The sequence below is a fragment of the Myotis lucifugus genome, unplaced genomic scaffold (assembly GCF_000147115.1).
Source record: "Myotis lucifugus unplaced genomic scaffold, Myoluc2.0 scaffold_6, whole genome shotgun sequence".
NCBI lineage: Eukaryota > Metazoa > Chordata > Mammalia > Chiroptera > Vespertilionidae > Myotis > Myotis lucifugus.
In genome coordinates this window covers 12579216-12603549 of record NW_005871054.1, presented here as the reverse complement: position 1 = coordinate 12603549, position 24334 = coordinate 12579216, and the positions used below count along the sequence as shown (strand labels likewise).

The 24334-nt window shown below is 54.5% G+C and overlaps 1 protein-coding gene across 7 annotated transcripts in view; it reads left to right on the top strand.

The window, feature by feature from the left end:
• The window catches only part of TTC7A (tetratricopeptide repeat domain 7A), a 106927-nt gene that overhangs the window by 38201 nt on the left and 44392 nt on the right, over positions 1-24334 (top strand). For 6 of the 7 annotated variants that reach the window (XM_006083380.3, XM_014447516.2, XM_023747036.1 and 3 more), the window contains 6 exons: positions 1849-1927; positions 2840-2997; positions 3580-3643; positions 13171-13308; positions 15259-15342; positions 18612-18716. In XM_006083380.3, the coding sequence (XP_006083442.1) occupies positions 1849-1927; positions 2840-2997; positions 3580-3643; positions 13171-13308; positions 15259-15342; positions 18612-18716 (628 nt within the window). The remainder of the gene's footprint in view (positions 1-1848; positions 1928-2839; positions 2998-3579; positions 3644-13170; positions 13309-15258; positions 15343-18611; positions 18717-24334) is intronic. The other variant, XM_023747019.1, reaches the window with a different exon arrangement.

Below are 24334 nucleotides of genomic sequence, written 5' to 3'. Positions count from 1 at the left end.
AGAAGATATTAAGAAAAGTATTACATGAATAATAACTCTGATGGTATGCAGCTAGTGGCAAAAATTGTAAATGTAGTATACAAGTAACAAGTCTGGGAGATGCTGATCCAAATTGAAGGGCTGACTTTATAGAGGAGACCATGCACGGCCCACAGAGGTGAGCCTGCCTCCCTGGGCCTCTTGTCCATCGGTAGTAGCGTCCATACTTGAACTGTTTCTAAGGACGCTATGGTGCCCTGTCCTGTCTACCCCTCACAGTTCTTCAGAAGCTCTGGGAAGGTCATTGTGACTCTGATTCCATCCCACAGGTCTCAGTCTCTATTCTCAGCTTTACAGACAAGGGTCTGTGTTTATAACATTGGTAGTTTGCATGTTTGGAACTTGTTTGTGTGAAACCAGAGGCCCCAGAAGGCAGGGACTTGATCTACAAATCTGTCCTTTTATGGCTCCAGGCCCCGAAGCCCCCAGGAATCTGTTCCGTGTATGAAGGTTACAGGAGGGACTCGTGTGACTTTCCTGGCTGCCCCCTTTGGCTTTTTCACCCTCTGTGATCTTGCTTTTCAGTTTTCTGGTCCATCAGCCTCTGCTTTCGCTTGTGTGCTATGATCCAGGGAACTCCTAGAATAAATGAGAAGAGCATCCTCAGATGTTGGCTGAGCACATGCTATGCACCAGGGGCTGTGCTGGGGCTGAGCTGCAGGAGCACGGCAGGAGTCCTCAGGGCATGGAGGTCAGCCCATAAACAGAAAATGACCAAAAAGTGTCTTGCTTGCTTCAGAAGAGGAATTAACGGTGCAAGAGTGACACAGCGTGGTGAGGGACCTGGGAAGGCTGCAAGAAGGAAGTGATATTGGAAAGGGTTTTTAAAGGATAAATATGGGAAAGGCTGTTTAAGGCAGTGTGAGGAGCCGGTGCCAAGACATGATGCAGGGAGCCGTGGTCAGTCATTCAGAAAGGACTTGAGTGGTGGGAGATGAGATGCAAGAGGGCAAGGGGCAGACTCAACAGCTGAAGACCTGTAAGCACTGAGGGGCCAACCAAGGGGCCAACCTGGGGCCAACAAGATAGACTCTTGCATGTTGGGTAGACCCTTTGAGAGACAGTGGAAATAGTTGTTCAAACTGTAGGCCACTCCCATTGGTGGGTTGCAGGATCTATTTAGTGGGCCTCAGCCGACATTACTTAAAAAGGGGAACAAGGGAGACATAAAATAGAAATGTCAGAGTGGATTGCACGTAGTAGAGGCAGATGATGTCAAGAAACTTGCTTCAGTTGAATGTAAGGAAAGTGTATATATCCTAGTTGCAATGTCAAATGTATTTTTTACTATGGCTCATACTTCTAAATGCTTAGAAATTATGTCAAGGCACAGAAGGATGACTGGAAGGGGTGAGGCTGGCCAGGGTGGTTATGTGGGCCTGGGGTGATGCAAGCCAATCTGGGCCCTGTAGCAGAGACTGAGAGGTGAGGGTGGGTTCCAGTGTTAGCCAGATGCTGAGAGTAAAGACAGAGGATTTGAAACCAACTCAAGTCAGAAAGTTTGACACCAGCCCAAAGCTCTTGGGACAAAATAACATCTTGTTTGAAACACTTGATCTTGGTCCCCTTCTGGTGGCAAACTGCAGGCCTGAGAGTTTCAGGGGATCTGGAGCGAAGGATCCCCCTGTTCTTTAATGGGTGATGTCCTGGCCGTCTGGGGTGCTAGCGTTACAACTCTGACCTTCCATTCCAGTTATTGAGGGTTTTCAGACAGAACTCAGGCACGCTCCTCGTGTCTGCAGGTTTGATGAGGATGTCTTTGGGGGAACTAGGCTGGTTCTGACCCTGGCTGTGCTGTCTTCCCACTAGGAACATCGTGAAAGGCATGAGAGAGCTCCGGGAGGTCCTACGGACTGTGGAGACCAAAGCAACTCAGAACTTCAAAGTGGTAACGTGGAGGGGACCCCAGGGCTGGGTGCTGGGTGCTGGCTGTAGCTGGTTTACTCGGGGGTCAAGTTCAGTGGGAGACAGCAGAAGTCCTGGCAGGCATCAGGGATGGCCATGTGTCACATGCATACTTCTCTCCCAGCGTGCTCATGGCACACATTGTCAGTCGGTCACAGCACTTTCCCACGAAGCCAGGAAGCACCCGCAGCAGCCTTCTCATCACACTGCAGATGGCCCCGAGCCTTGGGTCAGAGTTGAAGCCTGCTGGCACCATATCCTAGCAAGGTGGTGGGCTAATTCTTAGGGATCTTTGCTCTTAGTAAATAACCTTGACTCTGCTTTGCTGCCCCAATTCAGGCCTGCCTTCTGAGGCTTTCATTCACCCCATATCAGAGCCAGAGCAGCTTTTCATTGTAGAATTTTTGCTCAAGTATCAGAAAGCCATTTGGTAGAAAGAGCTAGCTGTCTGTGCTATGGCTTTGCAATGTCAAATGTATTTTTTTTTTACTATAGGTCACACTTTTAAAAGCTTGAAAATTATTTTAAGGCACAGAGGGCTGACTGGACAGGCTGAGGCTGATGGGGTGATCATGCAGACCTGCAAAGAGGCAGGCCAGTCTGCAAGGGCCTGTGGATACTCAGAGCTGTGCTAGGCCCCACAGGGTCAGGAGAAGGGGGAAATGCACCTCTTGTCTAGGAGGGAGAGAGGAAAAAAGATTAAGTAGGAGCCACCAAAGGCCCACAGAAAGGACGCTGGCTCACCACCTGCCATGCTGGAGGGGCTCCTGGGAGTGGAATGGTGGGCCTCCTGGAGGGGCTGCACTTGGCAAGGCTGGGAGGTGGGTGGAGGGCACTCTGGCCACATCAGGGGGGAGTGGCCTGGGCCTGGGCCTGATCCCGCCCTCTCTGCCAGGTGGCGGCCAAGCACCTGGCGGGGGTCCTGCTGCACTCCCTGAGCGAGGAGTGCTACTGGAGCCCCCTGTCCCAGCCTCTGCCCGAGTTCATGAATAAAGAGGAGAATTCCTTCATCATGCAAGCCCTGCGCAAGCCTCACCTCTACGAAGGAGACAAGTAAGCTCTGCCCCTGCTGGACCACGCCAGTCTCACACCCAGGCTCCGGCCCCGCTGGCCGCCCCTCTCTCTGCCCCATGCACTCCAGCCGCCACCCAGCTCACTGCCAGGCAGGCTCTTTAGTGTCAGCAGGAGCCACATAACCTTGGCAAGGCAGGTCTCGAGTGGGGGTTGGCAGGAGACTCCTATAGAGCATCCAAAGGCCACACAAATTTTGGGGGGAGCACCTGCCTTCCTAGTTGTTACTTAATAGCGCATCTCTCTTGTTTGTGGCAGTAATTGAAGGTGGGGTCTGTGACCACCCGGCAGACTCCTCACCCAGCCTCCTCACACAGTGCCAGGCACTGGAAGGGCCATTTCCCCAGGAGCATTCACAGTATTTCCAGGCTGGCGCCACCCAGCATTTCAGATCCATAACTCTGGGGCGGGAGCCAGCACTGCAGGTGGCTCCAGTGCCTGTGAATTATGCAGGAGAGGGTCACCTTACAGGGCTGGGCAGACTCCGGGCAGAAGGCGGGCAGGTGACGGGCCAGCGGCACTGTGAGGGCCGTGCTGGAGCCACGCGCCTTTTGTGTCTTTCAGCCTCTACTGCCCAAAGGACAACATCGAGGAAGCCCTCCTGTTGCTCCTCATCAGCGAGTCCATGGTAAGCTCCAGGCCTTCCCCTGCCCCACCAGGTCCTGGCCTCCCAGGGTCATCCCTGAAACAGGATTCTCAGATCTACCCCCATCCCACCCCACCTCCACTGGGGTGAGGTGCACAAGGTTTGGGTCAGGTGCATAAGGCTGCACTTGGGGTCCTGGGTCCTGCCCCCAGATGAGGGGGGCCTGAGCTAACAAGTCCCCACCCACCTCTTCTGGGATTACGAGAGATGGATATCAGCACGTCAGCTGTCTGCATCCAGCTGTCTGCATCCTGCAGCTCTGTGCTGGGTAAGGGAATGGGAGGAGCCTGCAGATGGCCTGGGTTCAAGTTCCAACTCTGCCACTCGTTAGCTGAGGGCCCTGGGCAAACCGCCTAACCTCTCTGAGCCTCAGTTTCCTCACCTTTAAAATAAAAGTAACTCCCAGAAGTTAGTTGCAACGTGCCTGTAAAAGGAATTTACTTGTTCACAAAACTATTTCTCCAGTGTCATCTACTTTGTGCCAGGCCACCTGCTAGATGCCAGAGTTGCACCAGCAAACAAAACGGAGAAAAGTCCCTGCCCTCGTGGAATTGACGTTCTAGTGAGGGATGGGCAATGCATTAACTAACTACTGAAATATCCCGGGTACCAGTGTCTGTGTGCCGTGGGAAAATAAGGCAGTGGGGGGATACGGTGTGCGGGACAGAGCACATGTGAGGTGCTTCTCAGATGTTTTTATGAGCCCCATCCCTGCCCTCAGCAGGGAGACAGCACACACACGTGCGAACATACACATGCGTGCATGCGCGTGCACACACGCACACACACACACACACATGCCAGGGTTTGGAGGCTCAGCAAAGCGGGGGAGGTGTAGTTGGGTGGTCCAGGAGGTGGTGAGATGATGGATGCCCTGGTCCAAGGGAGGTGGGGCAGGAGCAGCAGAAGCCAGGTGTGGAGATGCTGTCAACACGGCATGGCGTGAGGGAGCCCTCTGACTGAGGAGCCCCTCAGAGCCTGTGAGCTGGGGACCCCAGGTTGGGAACTAGATTTTTTAAAATGATGCATCTGAGAGCAGGATGTGGAAGTGAAGTTTAAAAAACTAAGACCTAATGGGCTGGATCCCTGAAGAGCCAGATACGGATGTTCCTTTAGGGACCTGGGACCGTGCGATGCCAGGGCTGGTTTAGAGAACTTTGGTCAGTGGGTTACCTCCGGCTCAACGGGTCTTCTGGCAAATAGACAGAAGGAGGGACGCTGGACTAGGGGGCAAGAGGTTGTATTCTTCCTCAGCCGGCTCCGTTGGGATTTGAGAGCTCTGTGTAGGGGCGTGGATATTTGAATCTGAGTGTAGACTGGCCAGGGTGTGGTCCTGAAAGGTTTGCAGGGTGTGGGCTTGTGAGGGGGGATGCGGCTGCTACAGGGAGGGGACATCTAGCTGGTGAGTCCGATGCGAAGCTAGAAGTACCAAGTGCCGATCTGATTTTCATTGGAGAATAGTATACTTTTCACAGAAAAAAGGACCCTCACTCAGACCACAGACTGAACCCCAGTTTCTAATTATAGAACCTCAGACATAGACCAGCACCCCCTCTCTGTCCCCTACACGCACCTTGGTTATCTCACCACTTTCTGCCTCAGGCAAATTGCACTGAGGTCACCTCTCTCAGGAAACGTGGGTTGTTATCGTCACCTTCCTGTGCTGAGGGTTACAGTGTGGTCCGCGGGTGGAAGGTCAAAGGTGAAAGTGAACATTTCTTAGGTCCTTTCTCTGCCAGGTTCCAAGAGGTAGGCATTGTATTGAGCTACTAACGATTTCACATGGTTCAGTGTAATACTGATATGGTCTCATCTTACAGATGCGATAAGTAAGGTCCAGAACAAGTATGTGTCTTGGTCAAGGTCACACTAATAATCCTCGCAACCGAGATTTGAATCACATCTGTTTCCCTAAGTAGCTTCTAAAGCACAGGCGGGGATCGAGGCTGGGCTTTGTCTCCCCAAGAATTTTCTGTGGGTGCCCAGGACCGGAGTTCAGATGCCTTCCCATTGAAGGGAGGAATAACTTTGGGACCTTAAGCTGCCCTAAAATAAGATGAAGAACACCTTTTGCTAAAAAGTGGCCCACCTTTGGAGCCAGGGAGAATTTTCCTAAATGTGTGGTTTCCCTCCAACCAGCTCTTTCCCCTTTTTGAGAGGCTGTGTGGCTGGCTGGCTGGCTTGATCAGGAGACTCAGGGGGTCCAGGCCTGCAGACCAGGCGGTGTCCTGGGCATTCCCTGTAGCATGCAGAGCAGAGGAAGTGCTCGGACTCCGCCGCCGAGTGCACTGTAGCTGGGAGGAGGCATCTCCGGGGCTGGCTGGCTGGCTGGCTGGTTTCCTTTTGCTCACACCAAGCCTGTCACACATTTAGAAACTTCAGCATTTTCGGGGAGAGCTCTGGCAATGGACTTCGCTTTGGTGTCTCATCTACAGAGCGCTTTCCACCTGGAATCTGGAGCTGGTTGCTGTGGCTCAGAGCTGTTTCTCAGTGACCAGACCGCCTCTGGCTTCTCTCTTGTACTCGTTTCACACCATCCCTCCCTGCAGGCAACATTCTCCAGCAGGTGTGGGCATCGCTGTGCGAGCCTCCCGGGCTCCTGCTGGGGCCCTCCATTGGACTGAGGTTCAGTGTGGCCGCCATGTCCCTGCAGGGTTTTCCTCATCTCCCTTTGACGCTGGCTGTGTTTGCCTGCAGATGACAGGGACAATCCTCTAGAACAGCAGCTGCCTGCTGTGGCTGCTACTTGGGTTCTCCTAATACCTGCAGGATTCATTATACTGCAGTGAACGCTCTTTCAGCGCAGCCAGCCCAGGAGGTGTCACCCAGCTCTCCACCTCCAGGATCGCGAGGCCAGGGCGTCTACATGTCTTCCGAGCACTGCAGCCCCTGCTCTGTGGCTTGGAGTTAGAGGAGTAGCCTGCCTGGGATCGGGTGTGGGGCTGGTGCCTTGGACATGGCTTTTGTTACGGTCTGACTGAGTGTGATCAGAATGAATGGGTAAGCTCTTGTTTTCCGAGAAGTAAATAGAAATCTTAAATGCTTCCACAGAATCGCAAGGGATATGGGGCTCTAACTGGTTGAAGAGTTGTGTTTTGGATCCAGTTTTGAGTCTTTGGGGCCAAAAGAGCATTTTAAAATCCACCCGCCCACGCAGCTGTCTCCCATCCACCTGATCTTGTTTGAGCAGCGTGCGGGCTGTGCTCAGCACCGAGATGCCGTGGCGAACAGTGCAATCGGAGCCCCTGTCCCACGTGTACTCCCACCAGTGGAGTGTGTGTCCATAGACATGAGGGAAATCCCGGTCCCCAAATCAGAAGGAATTACCCCATCTGCTGAACCCCAAATGCATAGTCTAGGTTTTGAAAGAATCATGTCTCAAAACCTGCCTGATTTTTCTCAAACAGTCGTGGGACCAGGAGGCACGGCAGTCTTGGCTGTTTCTAACATACTGATCTAGGGCATAAAAATATGTGGGACAGCAAAGTGAATCCTGGGCCCCTGTTCCTTCAGCTGCTGGAAAAGTCGCTGCAGGTGGCAGGCTCTTGGGAAGGGAAAGGGCGGAAAAGGCCCGGTGGTGAGTGATGGGGCGGGGGAGGGGGTGGTGTGTGGCCTTTACAAACCAAATGTTTGCCAGACCCAACGTCAGACATCCACGATTTGAATCCTGAATTTGTCATTCACAACCTATGTGGCCTGCGTAGGTTTCTTACCTTCCTGATTCTCAGTTTTCTGTAAAATGGGGCTAAGAAAGCCTCTCTTGCAGGGCTTTGAGCTGATTAAGTAAGAAAATGAGCACAAAGGTGCCTGGTACATGGTGGGTGTTCAACACGTGTCTGTTTTGTCCTGATAAATACGTGGTTCTGACTCAGTCATTTTAGAAAACATTTAGATTCATATCCGGTTGGGAGAAAAAAATTGGTTTGAGGACACCATTTGGTTAAAAAAAAGGGGGGGAGTGGGGGCTTCCTGGGCTTGATTCCATGTGGGACTCAGACGAGCACAGATTGTTCCAGCTCTTGGCACCTGGTTTGCTCTCACATGAGGCCCTGCTCTGCTGCGGGCTGCGATGGTAAAGGGTATGATCACACTGCCAGCTCAGAACACTCAGTTCAGGAGAGGGAGTGCCGCGCCCTCGCTGGAGGGAGAGCGGGCATTTCTGCGGCAGGCTGATGCAGCAGGAGCGGGGGCTGGTGCGGGCCTGGCCCCGCTCGCTCGGTAGATGGGACACATCACAGAGCCTGTTCTTTCTTGGCTCTGGACGTGCAGTCGAGAGCTGGTGGTAATTAGTGGGGGAGAGCAGCCCAAGTAGAACATGACAGCATCCTCCAAGGGGGGCAGGCGCTAGGCACAGATGTTGCCAGGAGACTCGTTTCCGGGGCAATTGCTGTGGGGTGTCAGCAGACGACCCTGAGGCTGGGTCCTTGGCCAATGGCGAGGCTGTGTCTGAGGACAGGGCTGAGCAGGACCCTGGCCACATTGCCCAAGGAGCTTGTTCTCTGCAGAGAAGCAGCGTCCAGGCCTGATTAGGTTTTGCTTTGGTTCTTCCACAAGAAGAGACATGCCAGGCCTTCTGATGGCCAGGACGAGCCTCCTGGACACTTCCTCAGAGGCATCTGGGGGCAGGGAAGGAGCCTGGGAGTGAAACCAAAATGTCTAGGTTCTAATCTGAGTCCCAACCACCGATCTGTATGCGTTGGGTGCCTGCCTGGCCTCCCTGGGCCTCAGTCTTCACAGCTGTAAAATAGGACAGTAGTATGTGAGAGGTCATTGTGAGAATTATGAGATACCACTTACAAAGTGTCCACAGGTTAGTTCCCTTCCCTTCTCTTATGCTGTTTGTGTCCAGGGCTAGAGAGGAGAGACGGCTGGACAGAAGTGAAGGCTATTACTGTTTGAGGCCCTGTGGCTCACAGAGAGTCAGAAGGGGCTGGGCAGGGGAGCACAGGACTGGCCACCAGGGGCTCAGCCTTAACTCTCAGGACCTTCTGGGGCTCAGTTTCCCCGTCTATGAAGGGGCCCTACTTACTGGTTTCATCCTGGGCTCACTGTGAGACCAGATGGTGATGGGCATGAAAACTCAGCTCCCGGAAGGGTAGTGCACGGCACACACATAAGGGGGCGTTGTTTGAACAGGAGTCGCCTGCCATGGGTTTCCCTGGGGCCGGCCCACGTGGAAAATGGACAGTCCCTCGTGGACCTTCCCCTGAGACCCGTATTGGCTTCATGGGTATTTGTCCAGAGACCAGATGTGGGCACGTTGGCTGTGAGGAGCTGTGGGGTGACGGGAGGTGGGGCGGAGCGCGTCCTGTGGCTTTGTCTCTTCTGATCTGTTGGAAGGCCTGGGACGAATGTCCTCGTGTCTGGGGGAGGCCGCCCCAAGACTAGGAGTAGGGACAGCCCTGTGAACCCTGCCCGGGATTAAATGCGTGGGGTCAACAAGAGCTGTGAACCCCCAGAGGCGGGAGGCCTGGGGGTGGGCCCTGGGGGTGATGCAGGAGGACACCGGGGGAGCATATTCTGCCATTATTCCATTACCAGGAAGGACCATGATGGTGAGAAGAAAATTTAGGGTCCATATGTTGCTTTAAGGCTCACAGGCGCTTCCACATCTGTCACTACATTTGACCTGGAGGATTTCCTAGCGAGGCCATGTACATGGTGGAAGGAAGAGAGTGTGGCGGGGACTAGACTGAGGCAGACTGCAGATGGCGCTGGGAGCATGTGTGGCTCTAAGGGTGTGAGCCCAGTGGGGGAGGGAGCAGGACCCCCGGTGCGCTGGGCAGGGACTTAGCCCCCGGCGTGCCTTCTCCTCTGAGGTTTGTTCCAGCCCCTGAGCTGCACGTGAATTTCTACTCTGTTGCTCCCAGCCTGGGCTTCTGCTTCCTTCTTTCTGCCCTATTTCCCCCACCACCCTGTTGCCATGGTTACGTACATAGGCCAGGCCCAGCGGGCACCAGAGCATTTCACCGGAGCATTTCACCGCAGCCCTGCCCTGAAGCCATAGCAACGGCTGGGCAAACTTCTGCTTTTGGCTTGCCTTTGGGGAACCACGCTTCCCTCTTGGCACAGGCTCCAAGTCCTGAGGACCCCTGAGAAAGTGCCTTCCCTGCTGTCTGCCTGTTGGGGAGCCCCCCCCCACCCCCCCACCACCCCATCCCTCGGCCCAGGGATGCTGCTGCAACCCTCTCTCCTGTTCCTGTTCTTATGACCTAATTCCTTCCCAGTGCTGGAAACCCACCCTCTCCCGCTGGGTCCACCTTAGGAGACACTGTTCTCTTAAAGGTCAAGGTCGAGGGCGGACAGGAGGAAGTTCCCACACCAGGCCCAGAAATCTCTCAGATGTCACTCCTACACGTGCTTTGTGTGAGCCTGTACTGGGGCTGGGAGTCTGGAGACACGTCCCTGCCCCAAGAACTGGTGAACCAGCTGGGCGGGTGTGAGGGTTGCAGTGTGCCCAGTGCTAGGGGAGGGGGAGGGTCCGGCCTCGCCTGGAGAGATACGTGCAGATACCAGCTTTGAGTGTGAGGAGCTTGCAGGCACCCAAGTTGACAGCAGGAACAGTGACAGGCCATGGTGAGGCTAGGGAGCTGCAGGGGGCGTTCTGTGGGGGCCCAGGGAGGACTGGAGAGCTGGGGTCTGGGTGGGGGGCACACGCAGGGCCTCTGATGGCAGCCACAGCAAGGAGGCTAGACTATCCTGGGGCAGTCAGCAGGGGTGGGAGTTGGGTTCTGGCAGGGGCTACTCTTCAAGGACAGACCAACCAGAGCGGAGACTTTTGACAGTTTGCTACTCACCTGCCCCTGAATGAGACTGGTCAGCATGGGCGGGTCCCCAGATCTTAGATGTGTCTATTCAGGCTTCTCCCGTCCCGTTCCGCCCCACCCCCACCCCAGCCCCATGGAATAGCCACCCTGCAGGCTGCCTGCTCTGCTCCCTCTCCATCAGGTCCTCTGTCTCCCACCAGAATTCTCGCTCAGGTTCCACTCGGTACGTGCCCGTGCACTGTGCTGAGGGTGGGGACTGTGTCTCCCGCCCTCTCATTCCCTAACACCCCCACCCCAATGCGGCCTGGTGGGAGCTGCCTCTCTGGGCCCCATCCCTGCAGCCTGAGCTGCGGAGTCGCTGGAGGTGAAGGCTGGAGGTGGGGGAGTGGGGAGGAGCGTGGCCAGGCTCAGAGCAAGTTCTGGAGTTTGTGTTCCTACTCAGCTCAGTGAAATAGCTCCTGCCAAGCATCTCCTTAAAATTTCATCTCTTCCTGTTGGTGCCTGTGTGGGTGGATTTCACCAGGAAGGAGGGGGTTTCTCTGGCACTCTCCCTCTCCACGCCTCTCCCTGAACCCTTTCGGGTGCCTGGCCCGTTCTTGTTTACCAAGCTGGCACAGCGCTCAGCCTTTCCCAGGACCTCCTGGCCTCCCATGCCCTCTCCTAGGGCTGGTCCATGTCCATGGGGGCGGTGGGCAGCCCTCGCGCATTGTGGACCCCTGGCCACTGGCCTGCCCTGCTGCTTGAAATGCCCCTGTGGGCGAGTCCCTTCCTTGGGTCTGACCGTCACTGTGGCTTCCAGAAGCCTCTGTGGGGACACACTTTGGACATCCAGCCCTCGGGCTTCTGCCTCTGCAGCACTTGGGGTCCTCTGCCCTGACCTGGAGGAGGGGTGGTGGTCCTGGCCAGGGGGAGGATGTGAGGACCGGCTGTGATGGAGCTGACCCGCGGGATCTGGCTTTTCAGGGCCAGCAGTTCCCTTTTACTTTGTCAGGAAGGTCTGAGGTCCCGTGTGGGGAAGTAGATGGGGGTGAGTCCCAACACCTGGAGGAGGTTCTGACCCTTGTGTGGAGGGAGGGGAAGCTGGGAAGAGGCCCCTTGGGCAGAGGGGAGAAGATGCAGGAGAGGGCAGGATGCTGGGAGCATTTGGCCAGAACTCAGCTTTGCTTCAGCCCTCAGGATGTGTGCTGGGAGATGCAGGGGCACCAGAGCATCCCCAGCCTGGTCCCGCCCCTGCTGCTGCTCAGCTCAGAAACCCCTGCCACTTCCATTCAGCTGTTCTGAGTGCTGTCTCCAGGGTTTAGGTGTAAGGGCACTGGGGCCGCATGCCACAGCCCACAGAGCAAGGGGATCTGGGATTCCTGGTGGTAAGATTTCAGGCTTGGTGAGAGTGCTCCCCCTTCAGCCTGCACCCTGCCCTCCCGAGCAGCCACCAGGCAGCTCTGAGCTATGAACTCCTGAGGGCTGGATGCCAGCACAGAGGCCTCAAGGTTGGGGGAGAGGTTTGGGGGAGGAACAGAGAGTTCCATGGTTGGAGGGGGTCAAGGACAGACCTGTGGGTGATGGGAAGGAAGTATGGGGGGGTCCTTATCGGAGGGACTTGGGAGACCTACAGAGTCAGAGAAGGGGGCGCTGAGGGCCCACAGCCTGAGGCTCCATGAGTCACGCAGCAGACCACCCCCCTGATGGGGACCATTCCACGGATTCTCTGAAGCTGTTTCTATGAGTGAACAGTTACAAGCACATAGAGCTCTTCTGCAAAACAACTGGTCTAACTCCAAAAATGCCAGCGTCCGAAAGAGGAAGGCTGAGCGGCTTGTCCAGGTGAAAGGCCTACGGAGACCTGGCACCCAGTGCGGGGCATGGCCCTGGATTGGATCCGGGAGTGACAAAAGTAAACAACTAGGAATGATGTACCCCAGCTCTGTGCTCAGCAGGGTCTTGTCAGGGCTCAGGGAGAGTTCAGAACAGAGATGAGGATGGACAGTAAAATCAGGATATGAACTGTTATTAGATGATAGTAATATCAGTGCTACATTCCCTGAATTTGGCATTTCTGTCGTGGTTATAAAAAGAATGTCTTCTTGTGTTTTAGGGGTAAAGGGTCATATTCTCATAATGTACTATCTTTATTGTTATTATGTAGTATAGAGAAACACTGCAGATGTGGTAAATATTAACAGTTGGGTTTACTGTTACGGTATTATTCTTGCAACTTTCCTGTTGGTTTGAGATTTTTCTTTTTTAAAAATATTTTTTTATTTCAGAGAGGAAGGGAGACGGAGGGAGAGAGGGATGGAGGGAGGGAGGGAGGGAAACTCCAATGATGAAACGAAAATCATTGATCAGCTGCTTCCTGCACATCCGCCATTGGGATCGAGCCCGCAACCCGGGCATGTGCCCTGACTGGGAATCGAACCATGACCTCCTGGTTCATAGGGTGACTCTCAACCACTGAGCTGCACCAGCCGGTGGTTTGAGATTTTTTCAGAATAAAACATTGACTACCCAGAACTTGAGCCTTCAGAACTGCTCCCTCATGCCAGCCTGGGCTGGGAGTGGAGTTTTCTCTCTTTAGAGAGGGCCTATGTGGGGGTGAGGAAGGATCTGGCTGTTTCTGGGAGTGTGGCCACCTGCCTGGCCTGGGTCCCTGGGTCCCTGGGCCTGGGGGACAGAGCCTCTATTGGGACAGGCATCTGCATATTTTCTGTTCTCACTCTTTCCCAAAACCATGTCCCCCGACAGGCTACTCGAGATGTGGTGCTGAGCCGGGCGCCAGAGCAGGAGGAGGACCGGGCGGTGAGCCTGAGGAATGCGGCGGCCATCTACGACCTCCTGAGCATCACGCTGGGCAGGAGGGGACAGTACGTCATGCTCTCGGAGGTACGGCCAGCTCCTCCCTCCCAGGAGAAAATGTGATGGAGCCACCAGGGGTCCTCCTCCATGGTCCCTTCATTGTCTCCACCAGGGGTGCAGCTTCGTTTTCCAATGCCCTCCACCAGCAGGATGTTTTTGCTTTTACTGATGTTATGTGTTTTGTTTTTTGTTTTTAGAGTAACACATGGCACTGTATAGAGAAGCACTAGAGCAGCGGTTCTCAACCTGTGGGTCGCGACCCCTTTGGCGGTCGAACGACCCTTTCACAGGGGTCGCCTAAGACCATCCTGCATATCAGATATTTACATTATGATTCATAACAGTAGCAACATTACAGTTATGAAGTAGCAACGAAAATAATTTTATGGTTGGGTCATGACATGAGGAACTGTATTTAAAGAGCCAGAAGGTTGAGAACCACTGCACTAGAGGAAAGTTATGCACCCTTCAGTTTCCCCCAGAGATGATACTGGTGTTTTTGTTTGTTCATTTATTTGTTTAATCTTCACTGCAGATATATTTTATTGATTTTAGAGAGAGGGGAAGGCAGAGAGAAAGAGAGAGAGCGAGCGAGGGAAACATCAATCGGTTACCTCCCATACACACCCTGACAGGGATTGAACCCGAAACCTTTCAGTGTACAGGATGGCGCTCCAACCAACTGAGCCACACTGGCCGGGGTGACACTGGTGTTTTGTGACTTCCTCTCCTGACAGGGTTCTGAGCTGGGTAGACAGACCCCTCCCCCATTCTGATGGGCAAACCCTGCTGGGGCCATGCTCTGGGCTGTGCCCAGGGGGTGGTGCCTCTTTGGGGTAGGGGGGGCCAGGGGTACTGAGCTGCCCCTCTTTTCTGCCCCCTGCCCACAATGCACATGGCACACACAGTTTTGAGCTCTTAAATCCAGGCTGAGATCCAGGTGGCTGTGGGGCCCTCTCTCAGTGAGCCCCTTGGCAGTAGATTCCCTTTCCTCGAAGTTCCGAGGGCTCCTGAAAGGAGGGACAGTGACACCTGCCAAGCCCCTGCTCACGCCAAGCACCGTGCCAGGGGCTTTCTGAGATGGTCCCTCTTTAACTTGGGAAGGACAAGTGGTGGTCTCTCGAGTTTATCACGAGGTAGGCGGGACCCAGAGAGGTGGTGGTTGGCCAAGAAGGTGCAGGGTGTGCATGTCGAGCGGGCATGTGAACCAGGCCACTGAGCTCTCCAGGTGCGTGCTGTCTTGTCCTGTGCCCCTCCCCTGGCCCCACACCACCTGATCATGGCCACGCGATGAATCATATACGGGCGGCATCTGCCTCTAGTCCCTGGAACCACGTCGGTTGGGGACTGTTGGGTCTCAGCAGGCAGCCCCTGGTCTGGGCTGCCCAGGACTGGCCAGGCCGGGCAACAGTCGATTTTGTCGGCGGGGTGGGGGTGGGGGGTTGCATAGAGAGCAGTGGGATGAAGAGGAGCCTTTCCATTTGGGCAGCATTCTGTGCGTGGGCTTTGCAGCCAGCCTGCTCTGCCGCTTACAGGCCTGTGCCTCTGGTGAGTCATTCTAACCTCAGCTTCCTCACCTGAGAAATGGGGGTAATTAGACAACCACCTCCCAGGCTGTCGGGAGGAGTAACTGAGCTAATCCCTGTAAAAGGCTGAGAACAGTGCCATGCGCAATGTTAATAACTGTCAGCTGTGATTATTCTTATTGGATGTCTATCTACATTTCGAAAGCACTTTCGCAAATCTCATTTCATTTGCTTTTCACCATCACCCTGTGAGACCATTCACCTGCCATGGAGGTGGGCACTGAGGGCCAGGGGTTCCGCATGGACGGGAAGCCCCTGAGGTTTTCTCACCGGAACCAAGCAGGCCTCCTGCGGTCTCCTGGGCCAGGAGCTTGGGCAGTGATGACCCTGGAGGGCGGGATGGGCTTGGTGTGTCCTGGCAGAGAAGTGCTGACCGGCGTCCTCTCCCCAGTGCCTGGAGCGAGCCATGAAGTTTGCATGTGGAGAATTTCACCTTTGGTACCAAGTGGCCCTCTCCATGGTGGCGTGTGGAAAGGTAAGGCCCCGGCCTGGGGCTGTGCATCACCCTCAGGGGGCTCTGCTCTCCTCTGGTCCCTCCCAGAGGTGGGGATGGCATGCAGGACCCAGAAATGTTTGTCAGGCGGCTGATTTTTATCTCCAGGAGGGTGAGGGCATGGGAGGGCCACACACAGACCCCTGTGCACGTGAATCCCGTGTGCACGTGTAAGTCTATGGCTGCTTTTCTCTGAGGGTGTGTGTGCGCAGGGAGCATCATGGCACTTCCACGGTGAGTTGACGGGCAGACTGCATGAGTCAGGCGTGGGGAGTGGGTCCCAGCAAGGGGAACTGTGTTCCATTTGGGCTGTGGCTGACTTCCTGCCCCCGAGCGTGGAGTCCGGGAAGCACCTGCTCGTGAACCTGGAGCTGACCAGATCCCGGGAGGACGGGCTGCATTTGCTCTCTGCCCTCCAAGCTCTGCTCCAGCACCCCTCGTTCTTCCTCTGATGAGAATCACACTTACATAAGCCCCTATTTTAAGTAGCGACATGATAGGAAAAGCTTCCCGGGGCCGGGTACTGGGGCGTTGGAACTGAGGCTGCTTCAAAGGCAGGAAGTAAGGTGGCATGAGCTCGCAGATCATTCCAAGAGCTGTAAACACCCAGGGCCCTTTCGTGGGGCTGAGGGAATTCCTCGCCCCCTCTGCCCCTGCCCGCCCATCTGTGCCACCTGCCATTTCTAGCCCTGCACCGTCTCCGAGGAGGGCCCTCGTAGGCTGCCAGCGCCTCCGTCATGAATGCAGGGTGTACAGGCTGGGTCCTGGCAGGGAGAGGAAGGGAGAGCAGGTGCTGTAGCCTAGCCGGTGGGAAGTCCAGCCAAGAATCAAGTGGGAGCTTCTCTGCCCCTGCCCTGCTGGGCATTTGTCTTCCCAAGCCTCTCCCCACCCCACAACCCCCATCACATTGGCCACCCCACAGAGCACCCTGAACATGACATGATGTACCCCAGCTCTGTGCTCAGCAGGGTCTTGTCAGGGCTCAGGGAGAGTTCAGAACAGAGATGAGGAGGGAGGAGTGGGGGCTGGGGCTTCCATGGAGCCTGGGCAGACCGTGCACGGGGCATGTGACAGCTTCCTGCCTCCAGGGAACGGAGGAAATGCCTCCAGTTCTGTAACAGTGAGCGTGGACTAGGAGAGCCAGGGCCATATGGGTTCTCGCCTTCTGTGAGTCATGGACCCCTTTGAGATGCTGAGGAAAGCTGGGACCCCTCCTCAGGAGAAAGCACCGCCCCCAAAGTTAGCTTTAATTTCTGGTTGCTCCCGGAGGCCCCAGTCTCAGAGACAGTGCCGTGTTAGCCTGGAAGGTTTGGGGCCTTCCACCTCCTCACTGAGAAGACCAGGCTCAGAGGGGCTCTGATGCAGCCTGGCTCATTCCAAGGTCCCGGAAGCTGGTGCCCGGCCCGGCTTCTTCACAGGAGCCAGGCGCACAGGAGAATGCGCTTATGATGGGTGCGAGGTGATTGGTGAGTTCCTCATAGGAGGCCCCTCCAGCCGGGTTACACCCACCCGTGCGGCAGACGATTGGTCTAGAAGTACACTCTCCACCTCCTCAGGAGCCCTGCCCAGAGATCGGTGGGCCTGGTTGGCCAGACCTCACCTTTTCTAAGATCCTGAGGTGGAAATCCAGGTTCTGTACCTGTGATTGTGCTCGAAAGGTCTTCCAGGAGGTGAGGCAGGCAGATAGAAAGGTACTCGGCACTGCAGTCTGCAAGAAGAAAGTGAGTTCCATGGCATGATGTAGGTCGCTCTATCTTTTGGTCTCCTCAGCAGTCACATTGGCTGCGTTGCTAGGTAACCAGTGTGACCAAAAAAAAAAAAAAAAGAAAAGTGCCGGCTGCTCTGACTGTGGAGTCCTCAGATGGCTCCTTAAATAGCAGCGTTTTGTGGTCTGTGTGGGGGAGAATGTGAATGTGGAGGTCAGGGTTAGAGAGCCCTGTGTTTCAAGGATGCACAGGTCAGCAACCAGGGAAGGAAGCCAAGGAAAGGCCTTGAAGCTCGCTAGGGTGTGTGGCCAGAGGGGCGGTGGTGCGGGTGCTGGGAATAGCTCACAGGAGAGGGTCTCGGGAGAGGGGGAGGGCCTGGCAGCTCTGTCAAGCCCTTCAAAGCCTCTCTTGCTCCAGCCCATGCAGGGCACCCTGTGCATCCTCAGCCTAACAAAGGCTGCCATCTGCTAGCACCCTCTTTTAGGTGGTCCTCTTGATTCCTGAGAGAGCAGTGGCGGGCAGTGGTGTTTTTCTTCTCTCTCCAGCCTTCCTGATAGCCAAGAGCCATGGCCTCTTCCCCTTCCCACAGTACAGGGCAGAGCAGGCGGTTGGCTGAGACACCTGGAATTGGCCTAATAAGCCTGAGCCCAGAGCCCGGGAAGTCACATCTGGGCTGAGAAAAGCTCAGACTTTCTCTAAAGGGTCAGCGAATAGACAGTTTTGACTTTGCAGGTCAAATAGTTTCTGTGGGAACTACTCAATTCTGCCTTCACATCGTGAAGGCAGCCACAGACAATACATACATGAATGGATGTGGCTGAGTTCCGATAAAACTTTATTTACAAAAGCAAGCTGAGGGCCACATTTGGCCCTCATACTTACAGCAATGCTTGGTCCATAGTGAGACCTAGATAAGTGTTGCTGGTGTTCTCATTACTGTGATTAGTTATATCCCTGCCTCGCCCAGGATGCTCCCCGCTTGGGCCTCCGTCCACCCGTGGCCATCCTCAGCAGGTCCAGTCTGAGTCCCTAGAGCCTTGGGGCATCCCCAGAGTCCTGTCTGGAGGTTCTCCCTGGCTCTGCCACCTTGGCTTCTCTCCTGCTAGTCTGCCAGCCTTTAGACTCCCACCCCACTCCCTACCACCGGCCCTGCCTCCAAGTCCCATGTGGTTTTGGCCTGATCTCATCATCTGCTAACCCAAGAGTTAGAAGTTTGAGACAGCCCCTTTCTACCTCTAACATTTGTGTGGTTCACATCTGAATTCTTTTTAAAGAGCCTCCATCTGTTGTCACCTTAGCTGTTGTCATATCACTTCTGGGTAAGGATCACAGCTTCCATTCTCCAGATGTGGAAACTGAGGCCTAGGAGGGACTTGCCTGCCCACACTGCCTGGGCTCCTACTGGGCCCACTTTCTGGCTCTTGAGAGGAAAGGGATGCAGAGACAGGGCTGGCAATTTGGGAACTGCCCCCATTGTGCACAAGGTGCCCAGTCTGTTGCCACCTAGGGCTGTGCGTGATGGCGATGCCTGCTCTTTCTCTGCAGTCGGCCTACGCTGTGTCGCTGCTACGGGAGTGTGTGAAGCTGCGGCCCTCGGATCCCACCGTGCCCCTGATGGCCGCCAAAGTCTGCATCGGGTCCCTGCGCTGGGTAAGTGAGCTGTGGGGGCAGGGTGGGCAGGGCCCAGGGCCTGGCGGCCTCCTGCGGAAGGATGATGGGCGAACATGCCCATCTTGCTGTGTATATGACGTTGATATAATGAAAACATATGGAGAGAGCTGGATGGGTCAGGGAGGCTTCCTGCAGGAGGAGGTCTGGGACTAGGCTTGGAGGTCTGGGAGGGGTCTACACAGGCCAGCGGCAGGCCCTTCCGTCACAGCTTGCTTGCCCTCGCCCCATGATTAGCAGGGAAACCAAGTCTTTCCAGAGAGACTGCTGGCATCTTGCACCCTAGAGGTAGAGCAGCCTTGGGATGTGGGTGGGATGTGGGTGCTGGCAGAAAGGAGACACCCAGGCTGAGCAATGCAACAGCGGGTGGTGGTATGAGCTGGAAAACAGAGAGGGTGGGCTCGCCAACCCTTAGCTCACAGTCCTGTGTATTCCCAGGCTCCTGAGAGGGGCCCCAGCTCCATCACTAGGATGAAGCCCAAAATATCCACCTCGCTGAGGTGGGGCGGGGGAGGGCATCTGCGCTCCCAAAGGCTGCCAGCTCTGAGGTGGCTGTGGGTCCACCCAGCCAACGGCCGCCCTTGCCAGGAAGTCCTAAATTTAGGTCTTCCCGCCGTGGAGGAACTGTTTCCCTCAGCAGCATAATTACAGTAATTATGTGCATTCAGATTACATGGTAATAAAATTAGGATCAAATCAGTCCAAATTGAAATCAGATGAGTTAGGAGCAAAGGAATCAATGACAACATAAATAGAAAAGCCCAAAAGGAAACTTAAACATGCAGACTTGTCACCAGAATCAGGGAGGAGGGGAGTTGTTTAACCTCAGCTGAGAGCATATTTGGGTTGGGGGGCTGGTTTGAGCCTGGGTTTAAATCGGGTACAGGCTAGAGTTGGTCCTGTTGGGAGGGCCGCGAGGTGGGGGGTCTCCTGGTGGCCTTCCCTGATCGAAACCTCACCTCTGTGGCTCCCTAAAGCCTCGCTTATACCTGCCGTGGACGCGGAGCACATCTCATTGTAGTCATTAGTTTTTGATCGGTGCTTCCTGCCTGCCCCCTGCTGGAGATTGAGCCTGCAACACGGGCATGTGCCCTTGACCAGAATCGAACCTGGGACCCTTCAGTCCCAGGCCGATGCTCTATCCACTGAACCAAACCAGCTAGGGCTCATCACTGTTTCTTGATGGAGGGAACTGTCTCTCTTCCTTCCTGAAACCCCAGCCCAGAGTTGATGCCTGGTGCTTATTGGATGAATCCTACTTGCTGATGAGCACAAACACGCGGCACCCAGTTCTGCCTTACATGGTACTTCTCTTCCCGATTAGACAGGGAGCTTCTTCACCTGCTGTGACTTGCACCCTGAGCCCCCTTCCCCACACAGAACCCTGCACATACTAGGTGTTCACTACTGCCTTACAGAATGACGCCTGCCCCAGCTGGCCGGGAGGGACGGGTGTAGGAGGTCTGCATCTGGTTCAGTGGTGCTCCCTGCCTTCCTGGGTTGTGCTGGGCCGAGAACAGAAACAGGCTGTTGGTAGCCAAGAGCAGCCTGTTCTCAAGGAGGCCCGGAGAGGGGCGGCAGCACTCCCTGTCATCAAGGCTGTGAGCAGGAAGAATGGGTCTGACGGGGCACACAGGGGGGTGCTAGTACTTGGGACACAGCATGGATCCTGAAAGGTGTCTGACATCACCTTGTCCGCTTTCTTCGTGGCCATTCTGGCTCACATCAGCCCCCAGCAGGCCCAGCCATTGTCCAGCCAAGCGCTGTTAGCAGGGGACAGAAACCTCCGGGTGGCCAGTTTGGCCCAGGTTGCAGGAAGGGAGGCTGAAACTGGGACATTTGAAAAACGAGTTGTGCTGGATGAAACCGGACTGGGTGGCCATGTGCCCAGAGGCGGAGCACCTGCTGTCCCCACGTCCTGTCCTTATGCCTGGAGCCAGTGTGGGATGTCCCAGGCTGGGTCTGGGTCTCAGGGCGGGTAGGGAGGGGACCAGGCAGAGGGATGGTCATGTGCTGGTTGATATGGGGTTTGCGGGGAGGGAGGGGCGCGGGGGGGTGGAAGCAGTTGGGGCAGCTATGGAATCAGGTGGGAGGCTTGGCCCAGCGCTCCCCTAGGTGACAGCTGTGTGTGGCAACCTCCTGCTCTGGCACGGCCAGTATCTCACCAGGGTCCCCGGTCAGTGATTTGGGACAGGAGAAAAGGGAGATGTAAATATTTTTTAATATCCCTTCAAACGCAATTATTTAAAAGTCATGCAACTTAAAAAGGTGACTTTTCTAGGAGGATGGGAGATAGGGGTGTGTATGTGTGCTGTGTGCCACACACAGAAAGAGAAGGGGCGGATGTTACGAAACAGAAAAGCAGGCCATGCTCCTCTTGGGAAGGGTCTGGGGTACTGTCTCGGGGCCACTTCCCCTGAGGAGACTGTGGGGCGGTAGAAAGAGTGTAGGCTTTGGAGGCAGAGAGGGTAGGGTTCAGATTCCTGCCTACCCACTGGGTGCTGTGTGACTTCAGGGGAGTAACGTGCCCTCGCTGTCCCTCATCCGTAGCCTGGAGCTGAGCAGTGTCTCCGCTCAGCATATTGCAGGTCCCTGGTAAATGGCAGCTATCCCTGTGCCAGCCTCTTCAACATAGAGGCTCTCAGAGGGATGTGCTTTTGTGGTTTTGCCTTCACTTTTCAGATTCAGGGGTGGGAAGATGGATTCAGTGTGGATGAGGCGGCTCTCCTGCCATTCGCTTGTGGGAATCAGGGAGAGTGCCTGCTCCTCTGGGGAAGACGCATTTTCAGTCTTTTTAGTAGAGCAGATAACAACAGCTCCTGGGCCTGTGGGACAGGCCGGGAGAAACCCAGGTGCTGTTTAACAAGCTCTGCAGGCTCAGGAGTGACCCCTCTCTAGTTCCCAGGAAGGGAGGAGGCGGTGAAGATTCCAGGGGACAACCTCTTAGGCAGCCCTGGAGTCGGAAGGCAGCCTGAGCGTGAGCAGGGTGTGCAGCTGATGCCGATCTTGTGTGGGGACCAAATTAGAGCAGCTGGAGAGATGCAGGAACTTGTCCGGTCACTTTTCTTACTTGTGGAAGGCAAAAGCCAAGGTTCAGCCCATCTCCTTGAGGGCATCCTTTCCCCAAGGGTCAGAGAGGAGGAAAAGGAAGAGCCACGGAGGGCAGCAGTGGATCAGGCAGCTCAGGAAGAGCCAGCTGTAGATCAGGAGACCTGGGTCAGAAACTCACTTCTGCCACTTACTAACCCTGGGTGGTCCCCTAAGTTCCCTGTGCCTCAGAACCTTCGACTGTGAAACACCATCCCATCAGGTGGCCACAGTACCGGGAAGGGTCAGGTGAGCACTAATTCACTCTAGAATTGTGGAGGGCAAGGGTGCAAGGATCACACCTGGGTTTTGTGCAGTGACATGGCTGCCGTAGGTAAAGGATGTATTAAAAGCAGTGTATTGTTGGGAAGGGAACAGTTGAAAAGAACTTTGAAAACCCCTCAGCCTAGAAGTACGTTGATGAGTAAGGAGAGCCCAGTGCTGTAACCTGACTGAATTGTGCAGAAGCAGGAGCCACCACTACAGAGCTACCGCTGTTGCTTTTAAGGCCACAGGAGGAAGCATTGGGAGATTGGAAAGGACCAATGAGGTCCTGGGTGGGGAGAAAATGGCTAGATGGGCAGAGGCTGGGAAGCTCAATCAACTATTTGTTTTTTCACAACCCAGGTTGACACCCATTAGTGGGTTGTGAAATAGAACTCTTTAAAAAGTAGTTGAAATAGACTGTTAGAGAATAGGATAGAAAATATCCGAGTGTATTGCCCACGGTTGGGGCGAGTGTTGTGACAAAGGGTAGATTAATGGTTACATGTCTGTGCGTCCTGGACCGTGGGCCGGGGTCAGTGGCCTCCCAGGGCTGTGGAGACCCAGCTTGTCCTGTGTAGAGTCACTCCTTTTCTGTGACTGAGGGTCAGGCCAGAGACAGAGGGCGGGCAGTCATGTCCCCTCTCTGGGTTCAGGAGGGTCTTCGATGCCACTTCCTAATTGGTCACTGAGGTCACGTAGCTATGGGGGAGGCTCTGCTCAGATGGCACTGGCTACATCTATCAGGCTGAGATTTACAACATTTCTTAAGGTTGAACTAATTGTAAATATAAAATTGCAACTAATAATGCAGTTTACATTCAAAGCTCTGCTCTGAGCATTCTCCATCTCATCCAGTCCTCTCAGAAACTCGATGAGGCAGGCAGTTCTTACCCCTCTTTCGCAGAAGAAGGAACTGAGGCACAGCAGAGTGAAGTGATGTGCCCAAGGTCGCAGTTAGTAAGTAGCCAAACCGGGATGTGAGCCCAGCAAGTGTGGCCCCAGAATTTGTGTTCTTAGCTAGTAGGCTGCCCTGCTTTCTGCGTGGAGAGCTCTTCATGGGTCTGAAGCTGACTCGGAACTCAGGTTGGGTTATAGGACTTGAGGACAAAGATGGAAAGGGCACATTTCAAGGGTTTTAGGAGTCCCACTCTTGTCTTATATATATATATTTTTTTTCTTTAAATATATGTTTGTTTTTAATATATATTTTTATATCTAAAATACATATATATTTGGGGTTGTTTATCATATTGTATATGGTCATACTTAATAGACTGATAATATTTCTTTTCCCTCATAATCACTGCATTGGCTCCGCGTGTAAAGGCTGCTTTGTTTCTGGTAACAGAAATCAAAATAGTGTTGGCCGTGTAGGGAAATGGCACATTGAAGCCTTGTGAGTTTGATTTGAGATACATGCTGACACCGTGCTTAGAGATCATGTTAAACTATGTGAATAAGACTGGCAAGTACTGGTGAAGGAAGGCCACTGGCCTGGGGGTCAGAGTGGGCCACAGGTGGACAAGCTAAGGATGTATGTTTTTAAAGCGAAAGGCTGGTGAGCTCTATTCATCCAGAATATGTGTTTGACTGGAGAGTAATTTTCCCTGTTTGCCAGACATCACTGAGCCTTGTTCCCAGCACCCTTTCTACGTGGGTTGCAGGCGGTAGAAGCTGGCGTTGGCCGAGTGGAAGGACATGGGCATGGGAAGTGTTTACACATGGAGTGCAGTAGGTTTCTGGATTCTTTTTATAACTTGTACTTGGTGGTTTATAAAAATAAGCCTGTTCCTTTTGCATGAGGCATAACGAGGTCTGAAGACAGTGTGTGAGATGAGTCGATCAGCAATGGGGATATTAGGAAGGAGGAGGGGTGCTCTTTGCTCCCTAACCCTTCCCATGATGCCTGCTGCCTCCCCTCTCCCTGCCATGAAACCCCAGCCGCACGATTGCTTCTCTCTTGAAGCTGCCATAGTCCCAAGCAAGGCCCACACAGTGTAACCTTAATTAAGAGCCACCTTGTTCTGTGGGGTCTTGCCCTGCTTTGTGTGGCTCACAGAATCCCATGCAAGTTCACCAGGCATCCTGCCCCCTTGTCATTGGGCATCCCCAGTCGGTCCTGGCACAGAGTGTGGTTTGTAGGGAGGAGCAGTTACAGTGGGGGTTGCAGCTCTGCATTTTGCAGATGAGGACCTTTGGGGCCCAGAAACTAAATGACTTTCTCAAGGCCCCATGGCTATCAGGTG